Here is a 25,666-nt window from a genome sequence, read left to right as displayed (position 1 = left end):
CTGCCTCATTTTCATGGAACAGTAGTATGGATGCTTTAGATGATGGGTGCACATGACTTCTGGTGTCCATTGAAATGTGGTGGGATTAAAACAAGGGAGGGGGGATATGAACTATGGCATTTAAAATCTATATATTTGGGGGGACTTCTCTGGCAGTCCAGTAGTTAAGACTCTGCGCTTCCACTGCAGGGGGCACGGGTTCGATCCTTGGTCGGGGAACTAAGATCCCGCATGCTGTGCGGCATGGCCAAAACAAACAAACAAACAAAAAACCCCAAATCTATACATTTTTTGAACCCACTTGCATGTGAATCCAAGAACACAACTATCATGTTATTAGTCACAAAAATGGTGGTTAATAAATGCTTATTGAATTTGGGCCAAGATAAAATAAAAGCATTTTTATATGCCCCACTGTAACTACTTTCAAACCTTATATAATATGCAGGATACAGTGTATATAAATGCAAGATATATTTTAAGCTGTGAATTCTAAGTGAGACCACAGAAGGAAATTTCCCCAAATACAGTTCTAGGAAAAGTGGTGTGATGTTTCTATTCCTAGTCACTTGCCTATATTTGTCCTGTTTAGGTTGGCAAGGTAGATAGAGGTGGGCAGATGATGCTCTGACATTCCAGGGTCCAATCTAATTTTATAATTTTCATCCTGGAGTAAATTTCCTAAAGTCTGATTCTGTCCCCAAATCCACAAGTCCCAGCATCTTGTGGGTGGTCCTTGTACCCACCAAACTTGAAATGTACTGGACTAGCAATGGTCTTTCGTTCAGGTACTAATTCTTTTGCTTCCTCATTCATTCAACAGAAGTTGAGTGTCTATCATGGGCCACACACTATGCTGGGTGCTAGGAAGGAAGCAATCAAGAAACATGATCCTTATAAGCAAGGAACTTATGGTCTCGTGTGAGAGCTGGGGCATGCGTACACATACGTTTAATACTTATAGGAAAGGGGTTCTTTTGTGTCACAAGAAAAATCAAGATAAAGGAGCACAGGGATTCAGAATGATTCAGAGTCTCATTTCTCTCACCTCTAAAAGGGAGCAAACCATAATGGCTGTTCCACTAGGTTGTGTGCAGGTTTGGGTGAGATCATTTCTGTGAGACTGGCTTTGCCCACACTACAATGTTGCATGAATGCTGGTTGTCACACACGGGCCCTGGGGGCTTACAGCTCTGTAGGATTCCTCAGCAGGGACAGAGTTGCCAGGCTGCTCCTGCAGTTCCTAAGGGCCACCTCTTCCACTTTCTTCCTTCCCCCACCTGTAGCCCATCCACTATCACTTTGAACTCTTTTCTCACCAATGCCTTGAGTTCCCTCTACCCAGTCCCCAATCTATTAAATGGGTGCTTAATAAATGAATGTGTGCTTAACTGAACTTTAATTGGTACAGTAGAACATGCTTTGGAATCAGAAGCCACAGGTGGAGTTCTGGTTCTAGCGCCTAATATGACTTGATCAAGTCATTTGACTTTTTTAAGCCTCCATTTTTATCATCTGTAAAGTAGGAATGTGGGGCTTCAACTGCAGTAACATCTATGCAATGAGTGTAAATGGTAAATACTAAGAGATCTTGTTAGTAATCTTAGTGATGTGAGTGCCTGACACATGCTGAGACCACCCCCCCGTTTCCTGGCTCGCTGGGTGGGTACTTAGAGCCAAGTGACCCACATACCTTAATGTTCTCATTGTACGTGTCAGAGTAAAGGACGGCTTGAAATCGAATGTCTTGGTAGCTGATTTCTGTGGTCAGATGATGGACAATTTTCTGCACCTCTTCCACCATCTGGGAAATCCACTGGCGCCTCAAGTCCACCTGGGGGTGAAAGGATCAGCAAAGGCAGTTATTCCCAGATCGGGCCCCAAGGAAGTGACGAGACAGGGTACCAAGCAGTCAGCTCCGAAAATCCTGCCCTTCCAAGAACTCCGGGAGAGATGAACTTAGGTCTGATGACACTCGTTGGTGCCTCAGTGTTCTCTTCTGAAATAGAAGCGTTGCTCAATATTTATGTAGTACCTGCCTTGCGGTAGGTGTTGTCTAGGTCCTCGGCATGACAGTGAACAGGACAGCAGCGAACGAGATAGAGATACTTGCTTTCGAGTTGAAAATACAGGACACATGTGTATGTGTGTGTGTATACATACATATATACATACATACACACAAACATATATACATATATGTGTACACACATATGTATAATGTAAGATCAGGTATAAGTCCTAAGAAGAACAATACAATAGGATAAGGGACTAGAGAATAAAGGGGTTGCTATTTTAGACCGGGTGGCCAGGGAAGGCCTCTCGAAGGAGGTGAGATTTGAGTGAGCCCTGATGACAGCTTGGGAAAGCAAATTCCAAGGCCCCTAAAGCAGGAGCAAGCTTGGCAAGGCTCAAGGGCCAGCAAGGAGGCCTTTGCTGTGGTTATAGGAAAAGAAGAAGGAGGGTGATAGGAGATGAACTTGGAAAGGATGGTGGGGGCCAGGCCATCCCACAGGGTTTTGTGAACCATGGTGAGACTCTAAAATGGGATAAGAATGCCTGCTGTCCAGGTTGGTGAATATAAAATAGTCTAATGCACATGAACATGCGACAGATTGTTTTCTGTATGTCATCAATAAATGATGGTTCCCTTCTCCCCTGCGCTCACCCCCTCCTTTGGCTCCTAGACCCTTAAGAAAAGGCGTGCACTGATGTTTCTTCTGAATCTGCACGGCAAGTCTCCAAGAACTGGAAGGGGCTCTTTGTTACGTTGCTCCGGAGGCACCTGCAGGCTGGCGTATGATGAGGGTCTCCCTCAGAGATGCTGCAGAGCGTGTGTCTTATATGACCTTAAGTACGATGATCAGGTCTATACTAGCTTTTTTAATATCATCTTCTTGCCACCAGCAGCCACCCACCCCTCTCCGTGTGTTCATCTCACAACATTCATCATGGGAGAAGGGACAAAGGGGAGCTTTCTTGAGCATCTGTAAACTATCAAGATTCTGCATCTTTTGGAGTATGTAAGTGGAAGAGAGAAGGTAGTCACAGAGAGGGGCAGGTCATTTGCCATGCCCAAAATAAAGGCAAATGCTTGTAGAAGCATAATTAAGGGTCTCTCCAGTGTAGGACTTCTCTGATGTGCTGGGATTCAATTCCATTTGACCAATTTTTGTTGAACATCCACTTCATGCCAGGTTCTGTGCCTACCGTGTTGTCAAGAGGTTGAGTTGACAGATAAGATGACAAAGCAAGACCAATAAACTGGAAATTAAAATGACAGCCATTAGTGCTAAGTATAGGTTTGCAAAGGATGCTAAGGGTACACAAAAAAGGGAAACTGCAGGGCTTCCCTGGTGGCGCAGTGGTTTAGAATCTGCCTGCCAATGCAGGGGACGCGGGTTCGAGCCCTGGTCCGGGAAGATCCCACATGCCGCGGAGCAACTGGGCCTGTGAGCCACAATTACTGAGCCTGCGCGTCTGGAGCTTGTGCTCCGCAACAAGAGAGGTCGCGACAGTGAGAGGTCCGCGCACTGCAATGAAGAGTGGCCCCCACTTGCCGCAACTAAAGCCCTCGCACAGAAATGAAGACTCAACACAGCCAAAAATAAAAAAAATAAAAAATAAAAAAAAAAAAAAAAAGGGAAACTGCATCTAGCCTGGAGGCCTTCCTGAAGGCATGGTATATCAGAGTTGTATCTTGAAAGGTTAGCAGGAGTTAGCTAGAGAGAGAAGGTTGTTCTAGAAAGAGAAAATGGTAGATACCTAACACAAGGAGCACAAGGGGAGAACTGCAATTGTTTCTACTTTGTTGGAGCAGACGTTGCCTTGGAGGAGAATGGTGAGGTGGGAGAACAAACAGTGAGAGGTCTTGAAAGTACAGGAAGAAGAATTTCAAGAACAAAGTCAACAGTAAGTGGCTGAGTGAGATAAGGCCCCCCAAATGCCTGTAGAGTTTGGTAACTAGAACAGGACTGATGTGTTTGGGGAAACCGTGGGCGTCAAGCCAGATAGCAGTGGGTTTAGAGAGAATGGGAAACCAGCAAGTGAAGTCAGACGTAAGCGACTCCTCCTGCAAGTCTGGCTGGGGGAAGGAAAAAACAAAAACAAGGACAGCAACGGGTTTTTTCAAAAGGACACACAGGTTCGAACATGTTTAGATGCTGAGAGAAAAGAGCCAGTGAAGAAGGAAGAGGGCAGAGAGCAAAACCTCTGAGCAAGGGTTTCCCAGCCAGGAAGCATTGTGGAAATCCAGAAACCTGGTGAGGAGCTCGCCTCCGTGTGTCAGAAGGAAAAGAAGATGGGTGCAAATGCAGATAAAAGCATAGAGAGTTCCTGCCTGACGTCAGCAGGAGACAAGGCAGTGCGTTGAGAGTGAGGTGAGAAGAGGAAGGCAGGGGACTTCAGGGTGACAGACATTGGCAATAGCTTCTCTAAGGGATGAGGGGCCATTTGGGCACATGGGTAAAGGTTTCCAGGCAGAACCAGGACTCAGCTGTGGGTGCACGAGGCTGTGGGATACCAGTGGACTCAGTTATAAGAGGTTGTCCAGTACCTCCCGGCCCTCCAGGAGTAACAGTGGAGGTGCTATTAGAGTTTGCTGGCAAGATCTGGAGAAGAGCAAGGGAAGGGGTCAGTGGAGGGCCATGTTTTCGAGCCTGGGCAGAGAATGGATGAAGCCAGTTTGGTAGATTAGGGGACATTGGACAAGTTCCGGGGCCAGACATCTGATCAGGAATAGTGGGAAAAAGTAAGACAAGGGCTAACTGGATAGAACGTCGCAGTCAGAATGGTTGGGAAATAGTAATCTCGAATAGTTAAGTTCTCAGAATGTGTTGAGGACTAAGGCTAATTTCCCAAATCTTCCAAGTCCACTGATGTGTGTCCATAGAACTTGACTGTTAGTAACACAGCGGTGACTCTATATATGCAGATACATTTTGTTTCCTATGTTAACAAACTAATGAAAGATTCATTACCATATTGATACTATCAAATAATTTTTAACTGATAAAAGCTTGAAAATGTGTGTGTGTCTCTGTGTGTGTGTGTCTCTGTGTGTGTGTCTGTGTGTGTGTGTGTCTGTGTGTGTGTCTGTGTCTGTGTGTGTGTCTGTGTGTGTGTGTGTGTGTGTGTGTCTGTGTGTGTGTGTGTGTGTGTGTGTGTGTGTGCACCTAGTGGGAACTGTTCTCCATTGTGAACGTCATCTACAAATTATGCCGCCATTTGATGGTAGAATTTTCTTACTGGCAGGACAAGTCCAGACACCCCTTAGAAGACACCTATAATTTCTCATTCATTATTCCTCTTTATGACCTGTTTTGACATGTGAAGATAAAAGTCAGAATACGGAAATACTTTTTCTGGGCCTAGAGCCACAAATTCTGGTTTTGATTTTCTTTATCCGTCACTTTTGCCGCAATTTAAACTCAGGATCTTAGAATTGGAAGAGTCTCAGAAACCATCTTGTCTGGTATCCCTTTACAGAAGGCCAGAGTGACAGTGTGGCCCTCCTAATATCACACTGGTACTTAGCAGTATGACTAGACCTAATGCCCAGGTTCCCTAACTCTTCTTTCTATCACACTGTGCTACACCCTCAATTAGGAGTTCCAGAAATAATACCTACCTTTATCCTCTTTCTGAACCTGACCATGCCCTCAATTTGGAGTTCATGAAATAACAAGTCCAAAGTTGTTCTGGCATGCCGCACCACTGACTGTTCTGGCATGCCGCAGACACATAAGGGCGACACAGCAGGGGCCGGACAGTGATGCAGGGCTTAACCGGAGCTGTGGAGGGAGAGCCCTGCCTTGGACAGGCCTGCCCCAGGACCCAAACCACTGGTGTCGAGGGGGAGCTGCTTTCCTGTTAGGTGATGGGCAGCCCCTTCCTGCCTATGTCTCTGGATATACTTCCTGCCATTGGTTCTTACCAAACAGGATCACAGAGCTATTCACTGGCCCACAAAGGGGTTTGGGCTGGGGGTACCTCTTGGCACTCCCATGGTCTAAACCACAACCCAGAAGCCCCAGGCTGTTTCCCTCCGCTTGTCCTGACCATGGCCTAGCGAGGTACGGTAAGAAGATTCCATTTCACGGTGTGGAAAAGCAGGAAATGGGGCCTGAGGCAGCTTTACAGGGAGTGGTCTTGGTGAAAGAAGGAGGCTCCACCACAGGTAGAGACCTGTCGCCAGCCCAATGTCAGAATCCCTTTGTTGCCTCTCAAACTTCAGGAAGCAAGCTAAGATACCAGTGGTAACCTTGAAGCAGCCTTGTCACTAAATTTATTTCACAGCAAAGCTTTGAAACAAACTTAAGGAGGAAATATGATAATTTAAGAAGATGGATCAAAGCCCATTCGGTCCAAATTTTTTATTTTTTTGGCTGCTCCCCGCGGCTTGTGGGATCTTAGTTCCCTGACCAGGGATCGAACCTGGGCCCTAAGAGTGAAAGCGCCAAGTCCTAACCACTGGACCACCAGGGAATTTCCTCACACAGTCCAAACTTGACCTCAAGTGCCTGTTTAAGTTTCATTCACGTCCTCTGCTGATTAGGTCAATGGACAAAGGTTGGGACTTCCCTGGTGGTCCAATGGTAAAGAATCTGCCTTCCAAGGCAGGGGATGCGTGTTCGATCCCTGGTCAGGGAACTAAGATCCCACATGCCAAGGGGCAACTAAGCCCACGCGTGGCAACTACTGTGCCCGTGTGCCTCAACTAGAGAGCCTGTGTGCCGCAAACTGCAGAGCCCACGTGCTCTGAAGCCCACACACCACAACTAGAGAGAAGCCTGCACGCCTCAACTAGAGAGAAGCCCGAGTGCCACAACGCAAGAACCCGTGTGCTGCAATGAAGATCTCGTGCGCTGCAACTAGGGTCTGACGTAGCCCAGATAAATAAATAAATAAATAAATAAGTAAAAGAGACTTTGTCTTAAAAAAATAAATAAATAAAGAGAAACACTTTGTTTCTAAAGAGAAGCATTTGTGGGTGTGACAGAGCAAAAGCAGAAATAAATTGTGGTAAGTTAACCAGGCCCATGATGTTAGATGTGGTTAGATCATCTAATCCAAGCCCTGCATTGCACTGACCCTGCAAAAGTTATGCCACTCTCCTTAGCATGCAGATTTAGTCACTCTAACTAAGCAGAGTTCACGCAGAAACAGTCATTAGAGACTGTTGGCACCTTTAAGGTTGCCATCCGTTTTTTGTGGGCCTCCTTCCAGGACTTGTCTATGTGCCCACACGCATGTCCACCTCCCCAGGCACAGCGTCAGGCCCATTGTTGTCCCACATCATTTGCTACTATTAATAGCTCAAGTTTGTGAACAATTTCCTGTTTCAAATACAAATTATTGAGAATTCAAGGTTATTCCTTATAATTACATCAGTCTGACTCACTTGTATTCCCACGTGCTTTCCTGAGAGGGAGGTAGGGGGTATACTAAATAGTGCACCAGGAATGCCACACAGGCCTGGCCACACCCAGGAGCATGTGACCAAAGCGAATGTCATCCATGGTGAGTGCCACTGGGGAAAAAGGCTGAGAACTTCCTTCTAGACAACAGGAACTCAGACTTTTAATTCTGGAATTGCATTAACTCCAATAATCAGTTCAAAAAAGTGGTGGGGCGGGGGGCACAGACACTGTCTCTGTCTTCCAGGGGTTTATAATTTAAAGGCACAGAGACTTGAATTCAGTGATCCATACAGATAAGACATCATATTCTCCATCTTTTTAGACTAATTCTTCCATGAACCAAACGCTTGGGCCCCACAGGATATTTGCAGCTCCCAAACACAGCAGGAGCCATAGCAACAGCAGCACCGTGGAGCTAAGACTGCTGAGGCCTTGCTGTGCGCAGGATACTTTATAAGGGTTAGCTCCTTTGAGACTCTCGATAATCCTTTAAGGTGGATGCTATGATAATCCCCATTTTACAGAGGACGACACTGGAGGTCAGAAAGTGTAATAATTTACCCAGGGTCCCAGAGTCAGTAAATCACAGAATAGGAATCCACACCCAGGCAGTGCCCTTGTTCATAATCACTGCACCGCTCTGCCTCCCCAAGGACAAGGAGACTGGGAATGAAACCCGCTAACTGCTTGAATGGGGTTCCAGTTGCTGGAAGGCCTCTCCTCCACTTGTTAAAACCCTATGCATTACGCATGCACTAAGGCTTTGTCATCACTCTTTCTGGGAAACGCCTCTCCCATCAGAGGTCATACTGCTCTCTTCCCCTCCAGCACCCTGTTTAAATCTCTATGTAGTGGGCTTCCCTGGTGGCACAGTGGTTGAGAATCCGCCCGCCAATGCAGGGGACACGGGTTCGAGCCCTGGTCCAGGAAGATCCCACATGCCGTGGAGCAACTAAGCCCGTGCACCACAACCACTGAGCCTACGCTCTAGACCCTGCGAGCCACAACTACTGAGCCTGTGTGCTGCAACTACTGAAGCCTGTGCACCTAGAGCCCGTGCTCTACAATAAGAGAAGCCACTGCAATGAGAAGCCTGTGCACCGCAATGAAGAGTAGCCCCCGCTCACTGCAACTAGAGAAAGCCCGCGCGCAGCAACGAAGATCCAATGCAGCTGAAAATAAAATTAAATAAATAAATAAATAAATCTCTATGTAGTGCTTGTGATGTTAAGCATTTGCTGTCTGCATGGGGAACTTCCTCCTTTTACCTTTGGGGTTATGTGCAAAATCTGCAGGTGAGATAGGGCCACCCTTAAAGATACCCAAACACAAAATTTCTCTCTCACTAAGCAGACCACACCCAGACCTGTGTTTTGGGCACTGTGTTTTGCACTGTGTGTGTTTATGGTGATATAGAGGGTTTAGCAGAGGAAATGTGGTTTGGCGTAAAAAAAGAATAGGCTGAAACTGCAGCATCTTCACTAACTGTGTGACTTTGGACACGCTGTTTAATCAGCATGAGCCCTGCTTCCTCCTCTGTTAAAATGGAGGTAATATGCACGTGTCACATGATTGTTGATTAAATGAGACACTGTAGGGCCTCAACCTGTCAGCACCTTTAACGCTTGTCTTGCATTATCTTCAATGAGCCCTGAAGATACTTCTTACCACATACGTGCAATGATACTATGTGAATTCAAGGAGAATAAAGATATCCAAGACACTGTTCTTCCCCCTGGAAACTTATAAAGAATAAAATGATATACTATTTAAGTTGCCACCAAGATAACAATAGGAAAGGTGTCGGGAGTCAAGATACAATTGATCGCCAAATAAATATGATCAGTGATCATTATGATGGGAGTTCACAGGAAGACACAGACGTTTTGTGTTGGGGTGTCAGATTAATCTTCCATCAGAAAGTGGACTATCAGCTGAGTTTGAAGGATGAGGCTGAGACAGAAAAATGAAGAAGAGACAGGACATCTCCCCAGGTGCGGTGGGGAGGAACGCTCTGGCCTGAGATCTTCTCAGGGCACAGTTCTTGTGAGACAGGGCTGTCAGACTCAACCACCTACGGGGCAGAGTAGGGGACACACATGGGGCGGGGGTGGTGGTGGTGGGGCGGAGGCGGGTGTCAGACCCAGCAGTGCCACAGCCTCCAGTGGGACAGACACTCAGCTCCAGCCCATGGCTGCCAGGTAAGAAACTGGGATCTGTGGTTGCCAGATAGCCTGATTTTTTTTTTCCAGAGAAGATGGAAAGCTGGATTTCTATGCAAAATCTCACTATTTTGAAATGTTTGTAACAAATGGGACAAAATTTAAAAATTCTCTGCAGGCCAAAGAAAACACACGCACAGGCTGGATTCAACATAGAGAGCTTTTGTTTAGAAATTCTGTAATTGAAGATGCAGGGAAGCAGAGAGTAGAAAGATAAAGTATTATTTGAATGCCAGGCTAAAATATTTGGATTTCTTTCTTTCAGAAAACACAGGACAATGGGGAAATGCCAGCTAACGCCCCTTCCACTTATAGCCCCCAAAAGGAGAAATCATTTTGTTTGCTATAATTTTTATTATGATAAGTTTTCCCTATTTATCCCTCTTAATGGTTTTGCCTAAGAAATCAACTTGACTTATCACTATAATAATGAACTCTGCTTTGTTTACTCGTAAAGGCATGAAAACCCTAGACTAGTGCCTAACTCTTTGTTTAAATGTTTTAGTTTTAAGGGTGGCTCTGTGCCTTAATCGCTTCAGCTGTAAATGGAAAGGCTTAAACTAGATAATATTAAATGTCCCTTCAAGTTCTAACATCCAAAGAGCCTATGACTCTATAGAGAAGAAATTAAATTAGTTCTTAATTGATGCATACTAAAAATATAGTGGTAATACATACATATTTTAATCTAGCAGTTTTACAGTTTTCAAAGAGCTTTCTTACTTACTTTTTTTCAAAGACCCCACTAAGATCCTATTATCACTCCCATTTTACAGAGAAGAAAACTGAGGCTCAGACAGGTTAAGTGTCTTGCTCATGACCACCCAGGCATCAGTGGCAGAGCTGGAGTTCCAGCCCAAGTTCTAACTCTTCTTTCCACATTCTATTCCCAACATACCTCTTGCACTAGAACCTCAAAGAGAGGACTGAAATATGGTAACTCCCTGAACACTCTTATGTGTGATGGTCTTGAGTTCCTGAGGAGCATTTTCTGTATCTTTGGAAACAGCCTGAAATTCTTTCTGTATCAAGGTTGGTGGGGCGGGAGGGTGGGAGGGGCGCATGGGAGAGACCCGTATCTGTCCTTACCTTATTCAGCAGGCAATCTTCTAAGTTTCCTTCCATTAGGGATTTCATGTCTTCTTGGTCTATGCTGAGCAGAACAGCAACGTCTTGGTTTGTCTCTCAGCAGAGAGAGCACTTGTGCGTAGATTTCCCAGTGATATTAGTCTCTGGGTGCTGAATTTCTCTGGGAATGTGTATGTGGACCACAGACTTGCCTTCTCAATTCTTCATTCAAGCTCTCATTTCCAAATTGTGAGCATCCATCTTTCATCTTTTGGGAAATTAAAAAAAAAAAAAAAGAATTGAAGAAGGAGAGTTGATGAAACTGCATTTGAGTCCAGCCAAATTTTACTCTATTTAGCTCTGTTGACTGGTGCTTTGACCGAAGGGCAATTTTCCAAGTTGTATTTCCCACTCAAATACTCAAAAGTTCCATTCAAGATGGAAATGCCCTGTAGTTGGCTTCTTCTGAACTATTTATGCTCTTATCCTGACACTAGATGCACCTTTGAGCTCAGTATCTTATATCTCCTTGTTCTAATCCTGTTGACAGTAAATATCCCTTGCCCTCCAATCCAGAAAACCCCACAGATGGATTTACCTTCTTTACAATAAACAAATAAGAAACTGCCAAACTACCAGCCTGGCACCCATGATTATGCCTACAAACAAGTGATCAGGACACAACAATCCGCATGTGGAGACACACACACACACACACACACACAGGTATGGACACACACAGGCATGAACACAGAGGCACACACACACAGGCATTGACACGCACAGGCGCACACACACACACACAGGTATGGACACACACAGGCACACAGAAGCACACCCAGGAGTGGCAGGACGGGATCCTTCCGCTTGCCTGCTGACCTTTAAATCTCCCTCTTCCCACCTGAAAGCTAGCAGTAAAAATAAAGTCAGTGTAAAAATAAAGCCGAGGAAACACTCACATCTGGTTTTGCCAGCAAAACTATGTTGGAAAACAGCTCAGGCAGCAAATTCCCAGTCTGGCTGGCTGGGGCTAGTTTTATTACAGAAAAAAAAATTTCACAATGGCTTGATCTCCCTGAAACTGGTAAACATCAGAGTCTGCTATCAGATGATCTAAAGGTGTGAGAGCACTTCTGGGAGCCCGGCTCAATTCGGAGCAATGTTCCAAAGGCAAGTGTTTTCTCCAAACCCACCTCTGAGTGCATCTTCTGGGTACTCAGCAACCACGCTGGGCGCCCGGGCTGCTCTGCGCTCTGTAACCACAGCATTTGCATATCTTCCCGAACTTGGCACCATCTGAAAGCCACATCCACATCAGAGCTCCGGCTGCTCCGTGCTCCACCCGCCTCACTAATCCCGGTGTTCCGTCCAGCTTCTACAGCTCCCCTCTGGGAACCTGCAGTCTGATATGAATACGGTAAAGCCACCCACCCCTCCTCAATACCGCCTCGACTTTTCATTTTCTTCCATTTGTAATTTTAAACCTCCTTCTTTTGATAGCAAATGTTCCCGAATATTTCAGAATCTTCTTCTTTTGCCTTCTCTTACCGCTGGTCAGTCGTTCCAAACTATCAGTTTTTCACAGACCAAGAGTCTCTTCCCTCTGTGCTTCTTGCAATTCAGAGTTCTCTTTCCACCTCATCTTCAACTTCACCAAAGTCCTCCTGTTTTTCCCAGGTGTTCTTGCTTTTGTCCTTACTTCTGCTTCACTGCAATCATTCATGCAGGAGCCCCTTTCCTCTGGTGGGGCCTTTCCTACTATTCTAAGGTTACCCCAGTCGCCCGTCATCAGATGCACAAACTTTCATCCTTTTGCGCCTGCGGTGGCCTTACCTCCATTGCTCCAGTACCGCAGCTGATCAAAGTGCTGAAAGTGGCATTCTTCTCTCGTGCTAGGGTCCAGTGACACTTGCCAGATGTGAGCGGGGAGAGCAATGAACAGGGCCAACTGAGGAGCCTGGGAGAAGAAGAAGGAGCACGTGCTCAGGGTGGCTTACTAGAGTCTAATTTTACCTGGATGCTGTACCCAGGAAATGGGGTGTTGTAGAAACACAAGCAGTTCCCTGCTCCATGATGTTCCTTACCGGCAAAGGTTCTGAAATACAGGGCAGTCCCACAAACACAGGTGCTCTGACAGATTGGCAAAGACAACATTTCTTTGTAGATAGAGATCTCTGGTTAATTGGATATTGGATCAGCAAATATTTATTGAGCAACAGATTGCCCAAGGCACTGTGCTGTGTCACTGAGAGGGATTAAAAATGGACTCAGATTCCCCTCTTTCCTCGGGAAATAAATATCCTCGTTTCTCATGACTCACACCAAATGCAAGTATGAACATGTAAACCAACTTTCGCTCAATTTCTGTGGTGAGGACCAAGAAGTTATTCTTTAAAGTCAGTTTAACAAGGCATTCAAACCCTAAACCATCAATATGAGAAGCCCTGGGAAGATCATGTCACCTGGTTCACCAGCAAAGGTGTTTGTTACTGATTTACCTTAGTGGCCAGGATTTTCATACCAAAAAGGGGAAGGGTTGGCTTGATTCAGATCAATCTTAAATATACAGATTTGTTAAACTTCACCAAGGTTACACATTCTGACTTATTCTTTCAAAGATTTCTTTTAATCCCAGGGTGACTCAAATCTGACAGTTCAGAGAACAAAATAGAGATAATTGTTTAAGCTGTGGGAAGCCCCCAACAATGAACAGACCCTGTCTGTTCTGTGTCACCTGCGTAGCCCGGTACCTAACTCAGGGGTCCCCAACCCCCGGGCCGTGGACCAATACTGGTCTGCGGCCTGTTAGAAACCGGGCCACATGGCAGGAGGTGAGCGGCAGGCGAGCGAGTAAAGCTTCATCTGCTGCTTCCCAAAACTCTCATCACCACCTGAACCATCACTCCCCCACACCCAGCCCTCGACCCTGTCCGTGGAAAAATTGTCTTCCACGAAACCAGTCCCTGGCGCCAAAAATGTTGGGAAGCACTAACCTAACACATAACTGACCCTCAATGAATAGTGGTGAATATTTCTTTGCCTTAAACATTAAAGTGACCATTCTAATAAATAAAATACTTTGAGATGCATAAAACAGCAAAGATGACCTGTTACAAAATAGTATATACTCAGTGATCCCAGACTGGGCTAGAGGAAAGGAAAGGAAAATATCTAGATCTGTGTCCATCTGGCTGTGTGTCCATCCATTTATATTTCTGTGCACTGGAATGTCATTCTGGATCTTCCTCACTCAAATGGCCCAATGCTGAAAGGCAACCCAGAAACTTATTTTTAACAGAGACCAGCTGTCGATGTAATAAAGCTCCTGCTATGGCTTGGATGACACTTTATTTTCAAATTAAATAGTAAGGTATTTCCATGTTCATATCTCTCTACCTGGTAAACAGAGTTATATTTTCATCTGAAACTTTTCCTTAAGTCAGGGTGCAACTCCCTTCCCTCTGCTCTGAGTCATGTGAGGCTGGCATATTTTTCAGTTGACATCACCAGGAAAACACTGGGAGTGAAGAAAGCCTTTAAGGAAGAAGACATTTGGCTTTATTAATCTGTTATACCATGAAACTAACTGGTTCACCTAAGTTTCTGTGATACCTGAGTTAGGAAGTGGCAGGAAATAGGTGATGGGAGGAATTAATTGTTCCTAGTTCTTGGGAACACAGGGGACTGCTTTTCCTCCCCCCTCTATTGCTCATGACACATGACAAATTTATCTGTTTTTAGTTAAAAGAGACCCAGCCAGAAGATAAAGACATAGAGATCGAGGGAACAAAATAGAAAGTCCAGAAATAGACTCACACAAACACAGTCATTTGATCTTTGATAAAGTGTAAACACATTTCAGTGGAGGGAAGATATTTCTTTCCACTAATGTGTATTGGAAAAATTGGTTGTCCATAGGAAAAGAAATAAACCTTGATATAAATCTCATACCTTACATAAAGATTAACTCAAAATGGATCATAGATCTTAATGAGAAATATAAGCTGAATCCTTGTGACCTGAGGTTAGGCCAAGAGTTCTTAGGAATGATAAAAAAAAACTGATAAATTAGACTGCATCACATTTAAGAACTTTTGTTCTTCCAAAGATACTGTCATGAGAATGAAGAGACAAGATATGGACTAGGAAGATATATTTGAAAACTACATACCCAACAGAGGACTTGTATCCAGAATATGTAAAGAACTCTCAAACTTAATAATAAGAGAACAACACAACTTAAAAATGAGTAAAGGGCTTGAACAGACACTTCACCAAAGAGGATATAAGGATGGCAAATAAGCATGTGAAAAGATAGTCGGTATGGGCCTTCCCCGGTGGTGCAGTGGTTGAGAATCTGCCTGCTAATGCAGGGGACACGGGTTCGAGCCCTGGTCCGGGAGGATCCCACATGCTGCGGAGCAACTAGGCCCGTGAGCCACAACTACTGAGCCTGCGCGTCTGGAGCCTGTGCTCCGCAACAAGAGAGGCCACGACAGTGAGAGGCCCGTGCACCGCGATGAAGAGTGGCCCCCGCTTGCCGCAACTAGAGAAAGCCCTCGCGCAGAAATGAAGACCCAACACAGCCATAAATAAATAAATAAACAAATACTTTAAAAAAAAAAAAAAGATAGTTGGTATCATTAGACATTCAGGAAATGCAAATTAAAAACACGAAAAGATACAATTACATACTTAATTGAATGGCTAAAATGAAAAAATGGTGACAATACCTAGTGTTGACAAGTATACGGAGCAACTGAAACTCTCATACATTTCTGATGGGAATGAAAAATGGTTTGGTAATTTCGTATGAAGTTAAATATATATTTGACCCCCAGCAATTCCACTCCTAGGCATATAGCCTAGAGAAATGAAAACCTGGTTTACACAAAAACCTGTACATGAATGTTCACAGCACTGTTATTTGTGACAGTCAAAAGTTGGATGCCACCCCAAAGCTTCTCAACAGGTGAATTGGTAAACTGTGGTACATCCATACCATATAATAATATACAACAATAAAAAGGAACAAATTATTGATATACACAACTTGGATGAATCTTAAATACATTGTGCTGAGTGAGAGAACCCAGTTTCAAAAAGTTACATATTGTATGATTCCATTAATTTGGCATTCTCAAAAATTCTTGAAAAAAGACCAAGTTATAGTGGTGGAGAACAGATCAGTGGTTGCCAGGGGTCTTGGGTGAGGTGAGGGTGTGACTACCCAAGGGATAGCGTGAGAGAGTTTTTTGGAATGGTCTAACTGTTCTGTGTTCTGATTTTGGTGGGGTTTTCATGAATCTGTATATATGTTAAAATTCATACAACTTTTCACCAGAAAAAAAAAGTGTTACTATAGATCATTTTTAAATAAAGAAACCCAAAGATATTGATTATAATGAAAATACAATCAAGTTACCAGGTCCTCATAGATAATACATTTTGTGTTATTTTTTGGGAAAATGTAAGTATTGTGTAATCAAATAGTATCTTTTTAAAAAAAACTTTTTAGAGCAGTTTTAGGTTCACAGAAAAATTGAGAGGAAGGTAGAGATTTCCCATATACTCCCTCCCCCAAGACATGCATAGCCTCCTCCATTATCAACATCTGCCACCAGAGTGGTACATTTGTCACAGTTGATGAACCTACATTGTCACACCATTATCACCCAAAGTCCTAATTTACATTATGGTTGACTCTTGGCGTTATGCATTTATGGGTTTGGACAAATGTATCCATCATTATAATATTGTACAAAGTATTTTCACTGACCTAAAAATACTCTGTGTTCTGCCTATTCATCCCTCCTCCACCCCCACCCCCCACCAACTCCTGGCAACTATTCTTTTTTATAGTCTCCATAGTTTCACCCTTTCCAGAATGTCATATAGTTGGAATCATACAGTATGTAGCCTTTTTAGATTGGCTTCTTTCACTTAGTAATATGCGTTTAAGTTCCTCCATGTCTTTTCATGGCTTGATAGCTCATTCTTTTTAGTGCTAAATAATATTCCATTGTCTGGATGTACCACAGTTTATTTATCCGTCGCCTACTGAAAGACATCTTGGTTGCTTCCAAGTTTTGAAAATTATGCATAAAGCTCCTACAAACATCCAGTTACAGGTTTTTATGTGGATATAAGTTTTCAGCTCCTTTGGGTAAATACCAAAGAGGGTAATTGCTGGATCATATGACAAGGATATATTTGGTTTTGTAAGAATCCACCAAACTGTCTTCCAAAGTGGTTGTATCATTTTGTATTTCCACCAGCAATGATTATAATTTCCTGCTGTTCCACATCCTCTCCAGAATTTTGTACTGTCAGTGTTTCAGATTTTACCCATTCTTATAGTTGTGTAGTGGTATCTCATTGTTGTTTTTTTTTTTTTAAGTTTTTTTTTTTTATTTATTTAATTTATTTATTTATTTATGGCTGCATTGGGTCTTCGTTTCTGTGCGAGGGCCCTCTCCAGTTGCGGCAAGCGGGGGCCACTCCTCATCGCGGTGCGCGGGCCTCTCACCATCGCGGCCTCTCCCGTTGCGGAGCACAGGCTACAGACGCGCAGGCTCAGCAGCTGTGGCTCACGGGCCCAGCCGCTCCGCGGCATGCGGGATCTTCCCAGACCAGGGCTCGAACCCGTGTCCCCTGCATTGGCAGGCAGATTCTCAACCACTGCGCCACCAGGGAAGCCCTCATTGTTGTTTTAATTTGCATTTCTCTGATGACTTATAAGGTGGAGCATCTTCTCATATGCTTATCTGCTATCTGTATGGCAGTGGTGAGGTGTCTTGTTAAGGTCTTTGGCACATTTTCTAACTGGATTTTTTGTTTTCTTCTTCTTAAATTTTAAGAGTTCTTTGTATATTTTGGGTAATAGTCCTTCATCAGATGTGTCTTTGGCAAATATTTTCTCCCAGTCTGTGGCTTGTCTTCTCATTCACTTGCCATTGTCTCTCATAGATCAGTAGTTTTTCTTTTAATGAAGTCCAGTTTATTCATTAGTTCTTTCACAGATGGTGCCTTTGGTATTTTATGTAAAAAGTCATCACCATACCCAAAGTCATCCAGGTTTTCTCTAAAGTTATATTCTAGGATTTTTACAGTTTTGTTTTTTATATTTAGGCCTATTATCCATTCTGAGTTAGTTTTTGTGAAGAGTGTAGGTGTCTAGATTCTTTTTTCTTTTTCTTTTTGGCATATGGATGTCCATTGTCCCAGCACTATTTGTTGAAAATATTATGTTTCACTGTATTACCTTTGTTCTTTTGTTAAAGATCAATTGACTATATTTATAGGGGTCTGTTTCTGGGTTCTCCATTCTGTTCATCCATTTGTCTATTCTTTCGTCAATACTACACTGTCTTGATTACTGTAGCTCTATAGTAAGTCTTGAAGTCAAGTATTGTCAGTCCTCTAACTTTGTTCTTCTCCTTCAATATTATGTTAGCTATTCTGTGTCTTTTGCCTTTCCATATAAACTTTAGAATCAATTTCTCAATATCCACAAAATGACTTGCTGGGATTTTTATTGGGATTGCATTTAATCAAGTTGGGAAAAACTGACATCTTGACAATATTAAGTCTTCCTATCCATGTACATAGAATATCTCTTCATTTATTTATGGATCTTGTACCTAAGTATTCCATTTTGGGGGGATGCTAATGTAAATGGCATTGTATTTTTAACTTCAAATTCCACTTGCTCATTGCTGATATATAGGAAAGCCATTGGCTTTGTATATTAACCTTATATCCTGCAACCTGTCTATAATTGCTTATTAGTTGCAGGGGTTATTTTCTGTTGATTTTTTCAGATTTTCTACATAGAGGATCATGTCACCTGAGAACAAAGAAAGTTTTATTTTTCCTTTTAAAATCTGTATACCTTTTATTTACTTTTCTTGCCTTATTGCATTAGCAAGGACTTCCAGTATGATGTGGATAAGGAGTGGTGAGAGGGGACATCCTTGCTTTGTTCTTGATCTTAGTGGGAAATCTTCTAGTTTCTCACCATTAAATATGATGTTAGCTGTAGGTTTTTTGTAGATAATCTTTACCAAGTTGAAGAAGTTACCCTCTATTCTTAGTTTACTGAGAATTTTTATCTCAAAGAAGTGTTAAATTTTGTCAGATACTTTTTTTGCTTCTATTGATATGATCAAGTGATTTTTCTTTCTTAGGCTGTTGATGTGATAGATTATATTAATTAATTTTTGAATGTCGAACTGGCCTTGCGTACCTGGGATAAATCCTACTTGGTCTTGGTGTATAAGTCTTTCTATACGTCGTTACTGATATTTTGTTGAAGATTTTTGCATCTGTGTTCATAAGAGATATGGGTCTATAGTTTTCTTTCCTTGTAATGTCTTTGTCTCATTGAGTATTAGGGTAGTGTTGGCCTCATAGAATGAGTTAGGAAATATTCCTTCTGCTTCTATCCTCTGAAAGAAATTTTAGGGAGTTGGTATAATTTCTTCCTTAAATGTTCAGTAGAATTTACCAGCGAACACATCTGGGACTGGTTCTTTCTGTTTTGCAAGGATATTAATTATTGATTCAATTTCTTTAAAAGATATAGGCCTATTCAGATTGCCTATTTCTTCTTCTATGAGTTTTGGCAAATTATGTCTTTCTAGGAATGGGTCCATTTCATCAAGGTGATTAAATCTGTGGGCATAGAGTTGTTCATAGTATTTCTTTATTATCCTTTTAATGTTCATAGGACCTGTAGTGATATCCCCTCTTTCATTTCTGATATTAGTAATTTCTGTCCTCTCTCTTTTTTTCTTAGTCTGGCTAGAGGCTTATCAATTTTATTGATCTTTTCAAAGAATCAGTTTTAGTTTTGTTGATTTTCACTATTGATTTTCTATTTTCAATTTCATTTATTTCTGCTCTAATTCTTATTCTTTTCTTCTGTGTATTTTGGATTTTTTTCCTAGTTTCCTAAGGTGGAAACTTAGATTATTGATTTTAGATCTTTCTTCCTTTTTAATATATCCATTCAATGCCATAAAATTCCCTCTAAGCACTGCTTTCACTGCATCCCACAAATTTTGATAAGTTGTGTTTTTTCATTTAGTTCAAAATATTTTAAAATTTCTCCTGAGATTTCTTCTTTGACCCATGTATTATTTAGAAGTGTGTTGTTTAATCTCCATGCATTTGGGGATTTTCCAGTTATCCTTCTGTTATTGATTGGTTTTTTAGTTTAATTCCATTATGGTTTGACAGCAGACACTGTATGATTTCTGTTCTTTTAAATTTGCTTTATGGCCCAGAATGTGGTCTATCTTGGTGAATGTTCTATCTGAGTTTAAGAAGAATGTGTATTCTGCTGTTGTTGGATAAAATAGTCTGTAGATATCAATTATATTTGGTATTTTTATTAGATAAATATTTAGTTGCTTTTTAATTGAAATATAGTTGATGTGCAATATTATGTTTCAGGTTTATTATAAAATGGTTGAACTTTTGCATACATTTTGAAATGATCACTGTGATAAGTCTAGTAACCATCCATCCCCATACGAAGTTATTACAATACTATTGACCATATTCCTGATACTGTATATTACATCCCTATGACTTATTATATAACTGGAAGTTTGTAACTCTTAATCCCCTTCACCTATTTTACTCCCTCCACCCCCCTCCTTTCTGGCACTTATATCTAATATTGATGGTGTTGTTGAATTCAACTATGTCCTTACTGATTTTCTGCTTGCTGGATCTGTCCATTTCTGATAGAGGGGTATTGATATCTCCAGCTACGATAATGGTGTCATCTATTTCTCCTTGCAATTCTGTTGGTTTTTGCCTCACATAGTTTGACACTCTGTTGTTAGGTGCATACATGTTAAAGACTGCTGTGTCTTCTTGGAGAATTGACTCCTTTATCATTACATAATGTCCTTCTTTATCCCTGATAACTTTCCTTGCTTTGAAGTCTGCTGTCTGAAATTAATATAATTATTCCTGCTTTCTTTTGATTAGAGATAGCATGGAGTATTTTTCTCCATATATTTACCTTTTATCTTTATATTTAAAGTGGGTTTCTTGTAGACAACATACAGTTGGGCCTTGGGTCTCGTTTTCTAATCCACTCTGACAATCTTTGTCTTTTAATTGGTGAATTTAGACCATTGACATTCAAAGTGATTATTGACATAGTTGGATTCATATCTAACATGTTTGTTACTGTTTTCTATTTGTTGTCCTTATTCTTTGTGCCTCTTTTTGTCTTCCACTCTTTTTTCTGCCTTTTGGGGTTTTAATTAAGCATTTTTTGTGATTCCATTTTCTCTCTTTTCTTAGCATATCAGTTAATTAATAAGTTAACTTATTTTAATATTTTTTAAGTGGTTGACCTAGAGTTTGCAATATACACTTATAACTAACCCAAGTCTACTTTCAAAGAACACTATACCACTTCACAGGTGGTGTGAGTACCTTATAATAATGAAATAATCCTAATTTCTTCCTCTCATCCCTTCTATTCCTTGTATCATTGTTATCATTCATTTCATTTATATATAAGCATACAGAAATGTGTGTGTATATATATAAATGCATTATATATATACACACACATATATATAATATACAGAAATACACATAGTCAAATTTATTGTTGCCATTATTATTTTGAACAAATTGTTTTCTGTTAGATCAATTAAGAATAAGAAAAAGGCTTCCCTGGTGGCGCAGTGGTTGAGAATCTGCCTGCTAATGCAGGGGACACGGGTTCGAGCCCTGGTCTGGGAAGATCCCACATGCCGCGGAGCAACTGGGCCCGTGAGCCACAATTACTGAGCCTGCGCGTCTGGAGCCTGTGCTCCGCAACGAGCGGCCGCGATGGTGAGAGGCCCGCGCACAGCGATGAAGAGTGGCCCCCACCTGCCACAGCTAGGGAAAGCCCTCGCACGGAAACGAAGACCCAACACAGCCATAAATAAATAAAAATAAATAAATTAAAAAAAAAAAAAAATAAGAAAAATAAGTTTTTATTTTCCTTCTTGTATTCCTTCTTCAATGCTCTTCTTTTCTTTATGTAGATCCGAGTTTCTGACTTATATTATTTTCCTTCTCTAAAGAACTTCTTCAACTTCTTTAACATTTCTTGCAAGGCAAGTCTAATGGCAACATATTCTCTTAATTTTTGTTTGTCCAAGAAAGTCTTTCTTTCTCCTTCATTTCTGAAGAATACTATATTGGTGGTTTTTATTCTTTCAACACTTTAAATATTTCACTCCACCCTTTTCTTGCATCATTTCTGAGAAATCAGATGGAATTTCTTTGTTCTTTTATAGGTCAGTGTTTGTCTCCTTGTCTTTGATTTCCTGTAATTTGAATATGATACACCTAGGTGTAGTTTTTATGGCATTTATTACACTTGGTATTCTCTGAGCTTCCTGGATCTGTGGTGTGGTATCTGCAATTTATTAGGGGGAAATTACCAGTCATTACTGTTTCAAATATTCTGTTTGTTTCTTTTCCTTCTGGTATTCTCATTATGTGTATTTTACACCTTTTGCAATTTTCCCACAGTCCTTAAATATTTTTTTTTATAGTCTTTGTTCTCTTTATTTTTCAGTTTTGGAGGTTTCTATTAAGATAGCCTCTAGCTCAGAGATTTTTTTTTTCCTCAGCCACGTCCAGTCTACTAATAAGCCCATCAAAGGCATTTTCATTTGTTTCAATGTTTTTTTGTTTTTTTTTTTTCATCTCTAGCACTTCTTTTTGGTTCTTTTTTAGAATTTCCTTCTCTCTGCTTACATTACGCATCTGTTATTATATGCTGTCTACTTTATCTGATAGAACCCTTAGCATATTAATTATAGTTTTAAATTCCCTATCTGAAAGTTCTGACATCTCTGCCATGTCTGATTCAAACTGTGTTTTTTGTCATTTCATATGCCTTGTAATTTTTTCTTGTCAAACATAATGCGCTGGGTAAAAGGAACTGATGTAAATAGGCTCTAGTAATGTGGTGGTGGGGAAATATTCTAGAGTCCTATGATCAGTCTTTTAGTGAGCCTGTGCTTTGGACCATGGACTTCACTAGTGTTTCTCAGGGTTTTTTCTTCCTCCTTCCTGAAGTGGGACAGGATGGCTAGAGTGGGCTGGAGTTGGCTATTCTCCTTCTCCCTTATGGAAGGCTAGAGCTTACTAGAGTTGGATATTTCCCTTCTCTCAGGTCTGGTAATACCCCAGCAGGTTAGGTTTTGGTTACCCAGTTTCTGCTGAGGACAGGCCTTGCTAAAAAGAATAGATTGCTCTGGTTCATTTTCTCTCCCCTGCAGGAAGCACGAGGGATTTTTTGTTTTGTTTTGTTTTTGTTCTTTCTGATGTTTACTGTGAGGATCTGGTGGAGAACCTAGAGGTAAGTCTCACAAAATTGTGGAGGTCTCCCCATGACCGGGTCCCTGGAGTTTTCTACATTGAGCTTCCAGCAATTCATCAATTACAGTGCAGGTTTCCCTACCTTGGTGCTGGTTCCCATGGTGGTTTCTACGTCCATGCCTCTGCTCTGTGACTCCTTGTATTTGCTTGTCTGTCTCTTCAATTTGGGGGAGAGTGGTCTGCCTTGTGTTATCTCCTCTCTTACTAATCCAAGAGGAGTTGTTGATTTTTCAGTCTGCTCAGTCTTTTTTGTCATTGTGAGGGTCGAGTAGCAACTTCCAAGCTCTTTACATGTGGAACCAGAGACCAGACATCCAATAGCGTCTGTTTTGAACTCTCATTATTAGATCTCAAATATTTCTAGTTATTAAAATGCTAATAGTAATTTAAAATTTTAAAATCAGACAGCTAACAAGTCAGATTTAAATAATTAAGTCTAATATTATGAGTGAAAATCAGGAGGGTAATTCTGCATAAGTAAATGTGCTATTACTGCCTTGGACAGTGGTCTTTCTGAATGATATATTTTAAACAGACATTTTGGAAATTTTTAAGAATGTGTAGAAGAAAGAGGAGAGGGAGAAAAATATGCGATGAAATTAACAGTTGTTATTTTTGGATGGTGGAATAATTATGGGCTTATTTCTTTTTGTGAATTGGTTTTTATACATTTTCTACAAAGAGCATATGCTATTTATAATCAGAAAAAAGGTGTAAATGCTACAAATGCTATTTAAAATAAAACAAAATGAATTCATTTCTTGATGCTTCTTTTTATATTTGCTTTCCAGTTTTGCCAACATTATTCTGCACAATCAGAAAACAGACCCAATCTTATAAATGTTCAAAAGTAGGAAAATACTATTAGCGCAACTGTAACGTATATATTTCTATGTTGGTTTTCTTTATTAAGATGTATCATGCTGAGGCAGGAAAGATATAATCAGAAAAAGAAACAAATGTAGGTCAGAGGCAGTAAGAGAACATTCATAAATCATTTTGCAGTACATGTCTATCTTTTCAAGGTAGCTACACAATTTCAAGGGCAAGCATTTAATATTTGAAAGTACACTGGGAAATTTTAAAAGAATCTTCAGATGATACAACCAAAGTCATTGCCCTCCTGCTTTGTCCAAGTCCTGTGCTGGGTGCCCAAAATGCAAAGATCCTATTGATTCCATAGGTTCCTCCCTCAGGTAAAATTAGAGAGTTGAGGCCATAGTATAAAGAGTGGTTATCATCAGTCCTATACTGAAGAGTCAAGCACCAGCTGTCCCAGACAGGAATTGCTGTAGGGAAGCATGGGAGGGAAGGCTGAGTGTACACCGAGGAGGTGAGTGATAAGAGAGGTAGGTGGGAGGCGGCATCCTAAGCCAGGGATAACAGCTGGGCACAGGTATAGAGACGTAGCCAGGGACTGTGGTCAGAGCAGAACACCTGAAGGATGCCAGATTAGTCTGAAGAGATTACACAAGGTGCTGAATTCAAGGCTAAGGTATTTTAATTTTTCCTTGTAGGCAATGGAGAGCCTTTGAAGGATTTTGACACTGATAGGACAGAAATTGTTCTTTAAAGTGATTTATTTTACAGCTAGTTGTCTATGGGATTATCCATCTCTATTAGCTTGTCAGCCTTGCAGGCATAGATTGTGTCTGATTCACTGTTGTTGTGGGACTCAGGGCTGATACTAGCTGCTTTAACACCATTGTGCAAATCAGGAAGGGTGGCCCCTCTGGGTAGACTCAGTCCTACAAGGCCAATGCTTGGTGAGCTGACCATACCTGTGTGAAAAAGATCTTCCAGGAAGAAGCAGCCCTCACAAAGGTTTATGGCTTGACGAGAAAATAGGAGAGAATTATATACACTTTCTCTGTATCTCCCTAACAATATAGTGTGGAAATTCCCACCCCCTTACCCTGCCATGTTTACTGCTATAGACAGAATTCACTCTTTAAGCAGTTATATAATAGTCTATAGTATAAGCATGTCACAATTTACTCCACTTCTGATGGGCATTCCCTTTGTTTCCAGGTTTCTGCCTGGAAACAAACAATGCTGCAATTCATCTATATTTTTTGAGAGTTTAGAATGGCTTAAATAATGTAAGGAATGTCTTTTCTTCAAAACTCAGATACAACTCAGCTGCCAAAGCATTTTGGCTAGGTCCTTTTAAAAATAAAAAAATCTATTTTTGAACATCTCTCAATACTAATGATATGTTTAATTTTTCTACCTCTTCTAGGATCAATGTTGGCAGTTTATAGTTGACTCAAAAATCATCCATTTCCTCTAAATTTTCAAGTTTATTGTCACAAACTTTTACATAATAATATTCCTTTATGATTATTTTCATTTCTTCATACTAAACCCTCGATATTTCTCCCAAATCTTCTCTTTGTCCAGTTTTATGGAGATCAGAAAAAGGAACCATCATCATCCCAAATTTAAAGTCATCTTTGTCTCTTTCCTATCCTTCACCTCCCACATTCAATCTTCCATTCAATCCTGTCTGCCTCTAAAATAACTCTTAGGTCCATCCAT

General features: G+C 41.4%; 2 protein-coding genes across 6 annotated transcripts in view; both read right to left on the bottom strand.

The window, feature by feature from the left end:
• Positions 1-11,711, bottom strand: part of MAB21L3 (mab-21 like 3) — a 49,959-nt gene extending 38,248 nt beyond the window's left edge. For 4 of the 5 annotated variants that reach the window (XM_059928654.1, XM_059928663.1, XM_059928625.1 and 1 more), the window contains exons 1-3: positions 11,671-11,711; positions 10,733-10,979; positions 1,694-1,834 (exon numbers count right to left, since the gene is read on the bottom strand). In XM_059928654.1, the coding sequence (XP_059784637.1) occupies positions 1,694-1,834; positions 10,733-10,780 (189 nt within the window). In that variant the 5' untranslated portion in view covers positions 10,781-10,979; positions 11,671-11,711. Of the gene's footprint in view, positions 1-1,693; positions 1,835-10,732; positions 10,980-11,549; positions 11,610-11,670 lie in introns of those variants that run through there. The other variant, XM_059928635.1, reaches the window with a different exon arrangement.
• Positions 11,712-12,586: 875 nt separating this feature from the next.
• SLC22A15 (solute carrier family 22 member 15) overlaps positions 12,587-25,666 on the bottom strand; it is a 118,214-nt gene continuing 105,134 nt past the window's right edge. Inside the window, exon 13 of the transcript XR_009504292.1 lies at positions 12,587-12,668. The gene's annotated coding sequence lies outside the window, so the exon portion shown is untranslated. The remainder of the gene's footprint in view (positions 12,669-25,666) is intronic.

The sequence above is a fragment of the Balaenoptera ricei genome, chromosome 1 (genome assembly GCF_028023285.1).
Source record: "Balaenoptera ricei isolate mBalRic1 chromosome 1, mBalRic1.hap2, whole genome shotgun sequence".
NCBI lineage: Eukaryota > Metazoa > Chordata > Mammalia > Artiodactyla > Balaenopteridae > Balaenoptera > Balaenoptera ricei.
Note: the sequence above shows the minus strand (reverse complement) of the source record. Positions and strands in the feature narration are given on the sequence as shown.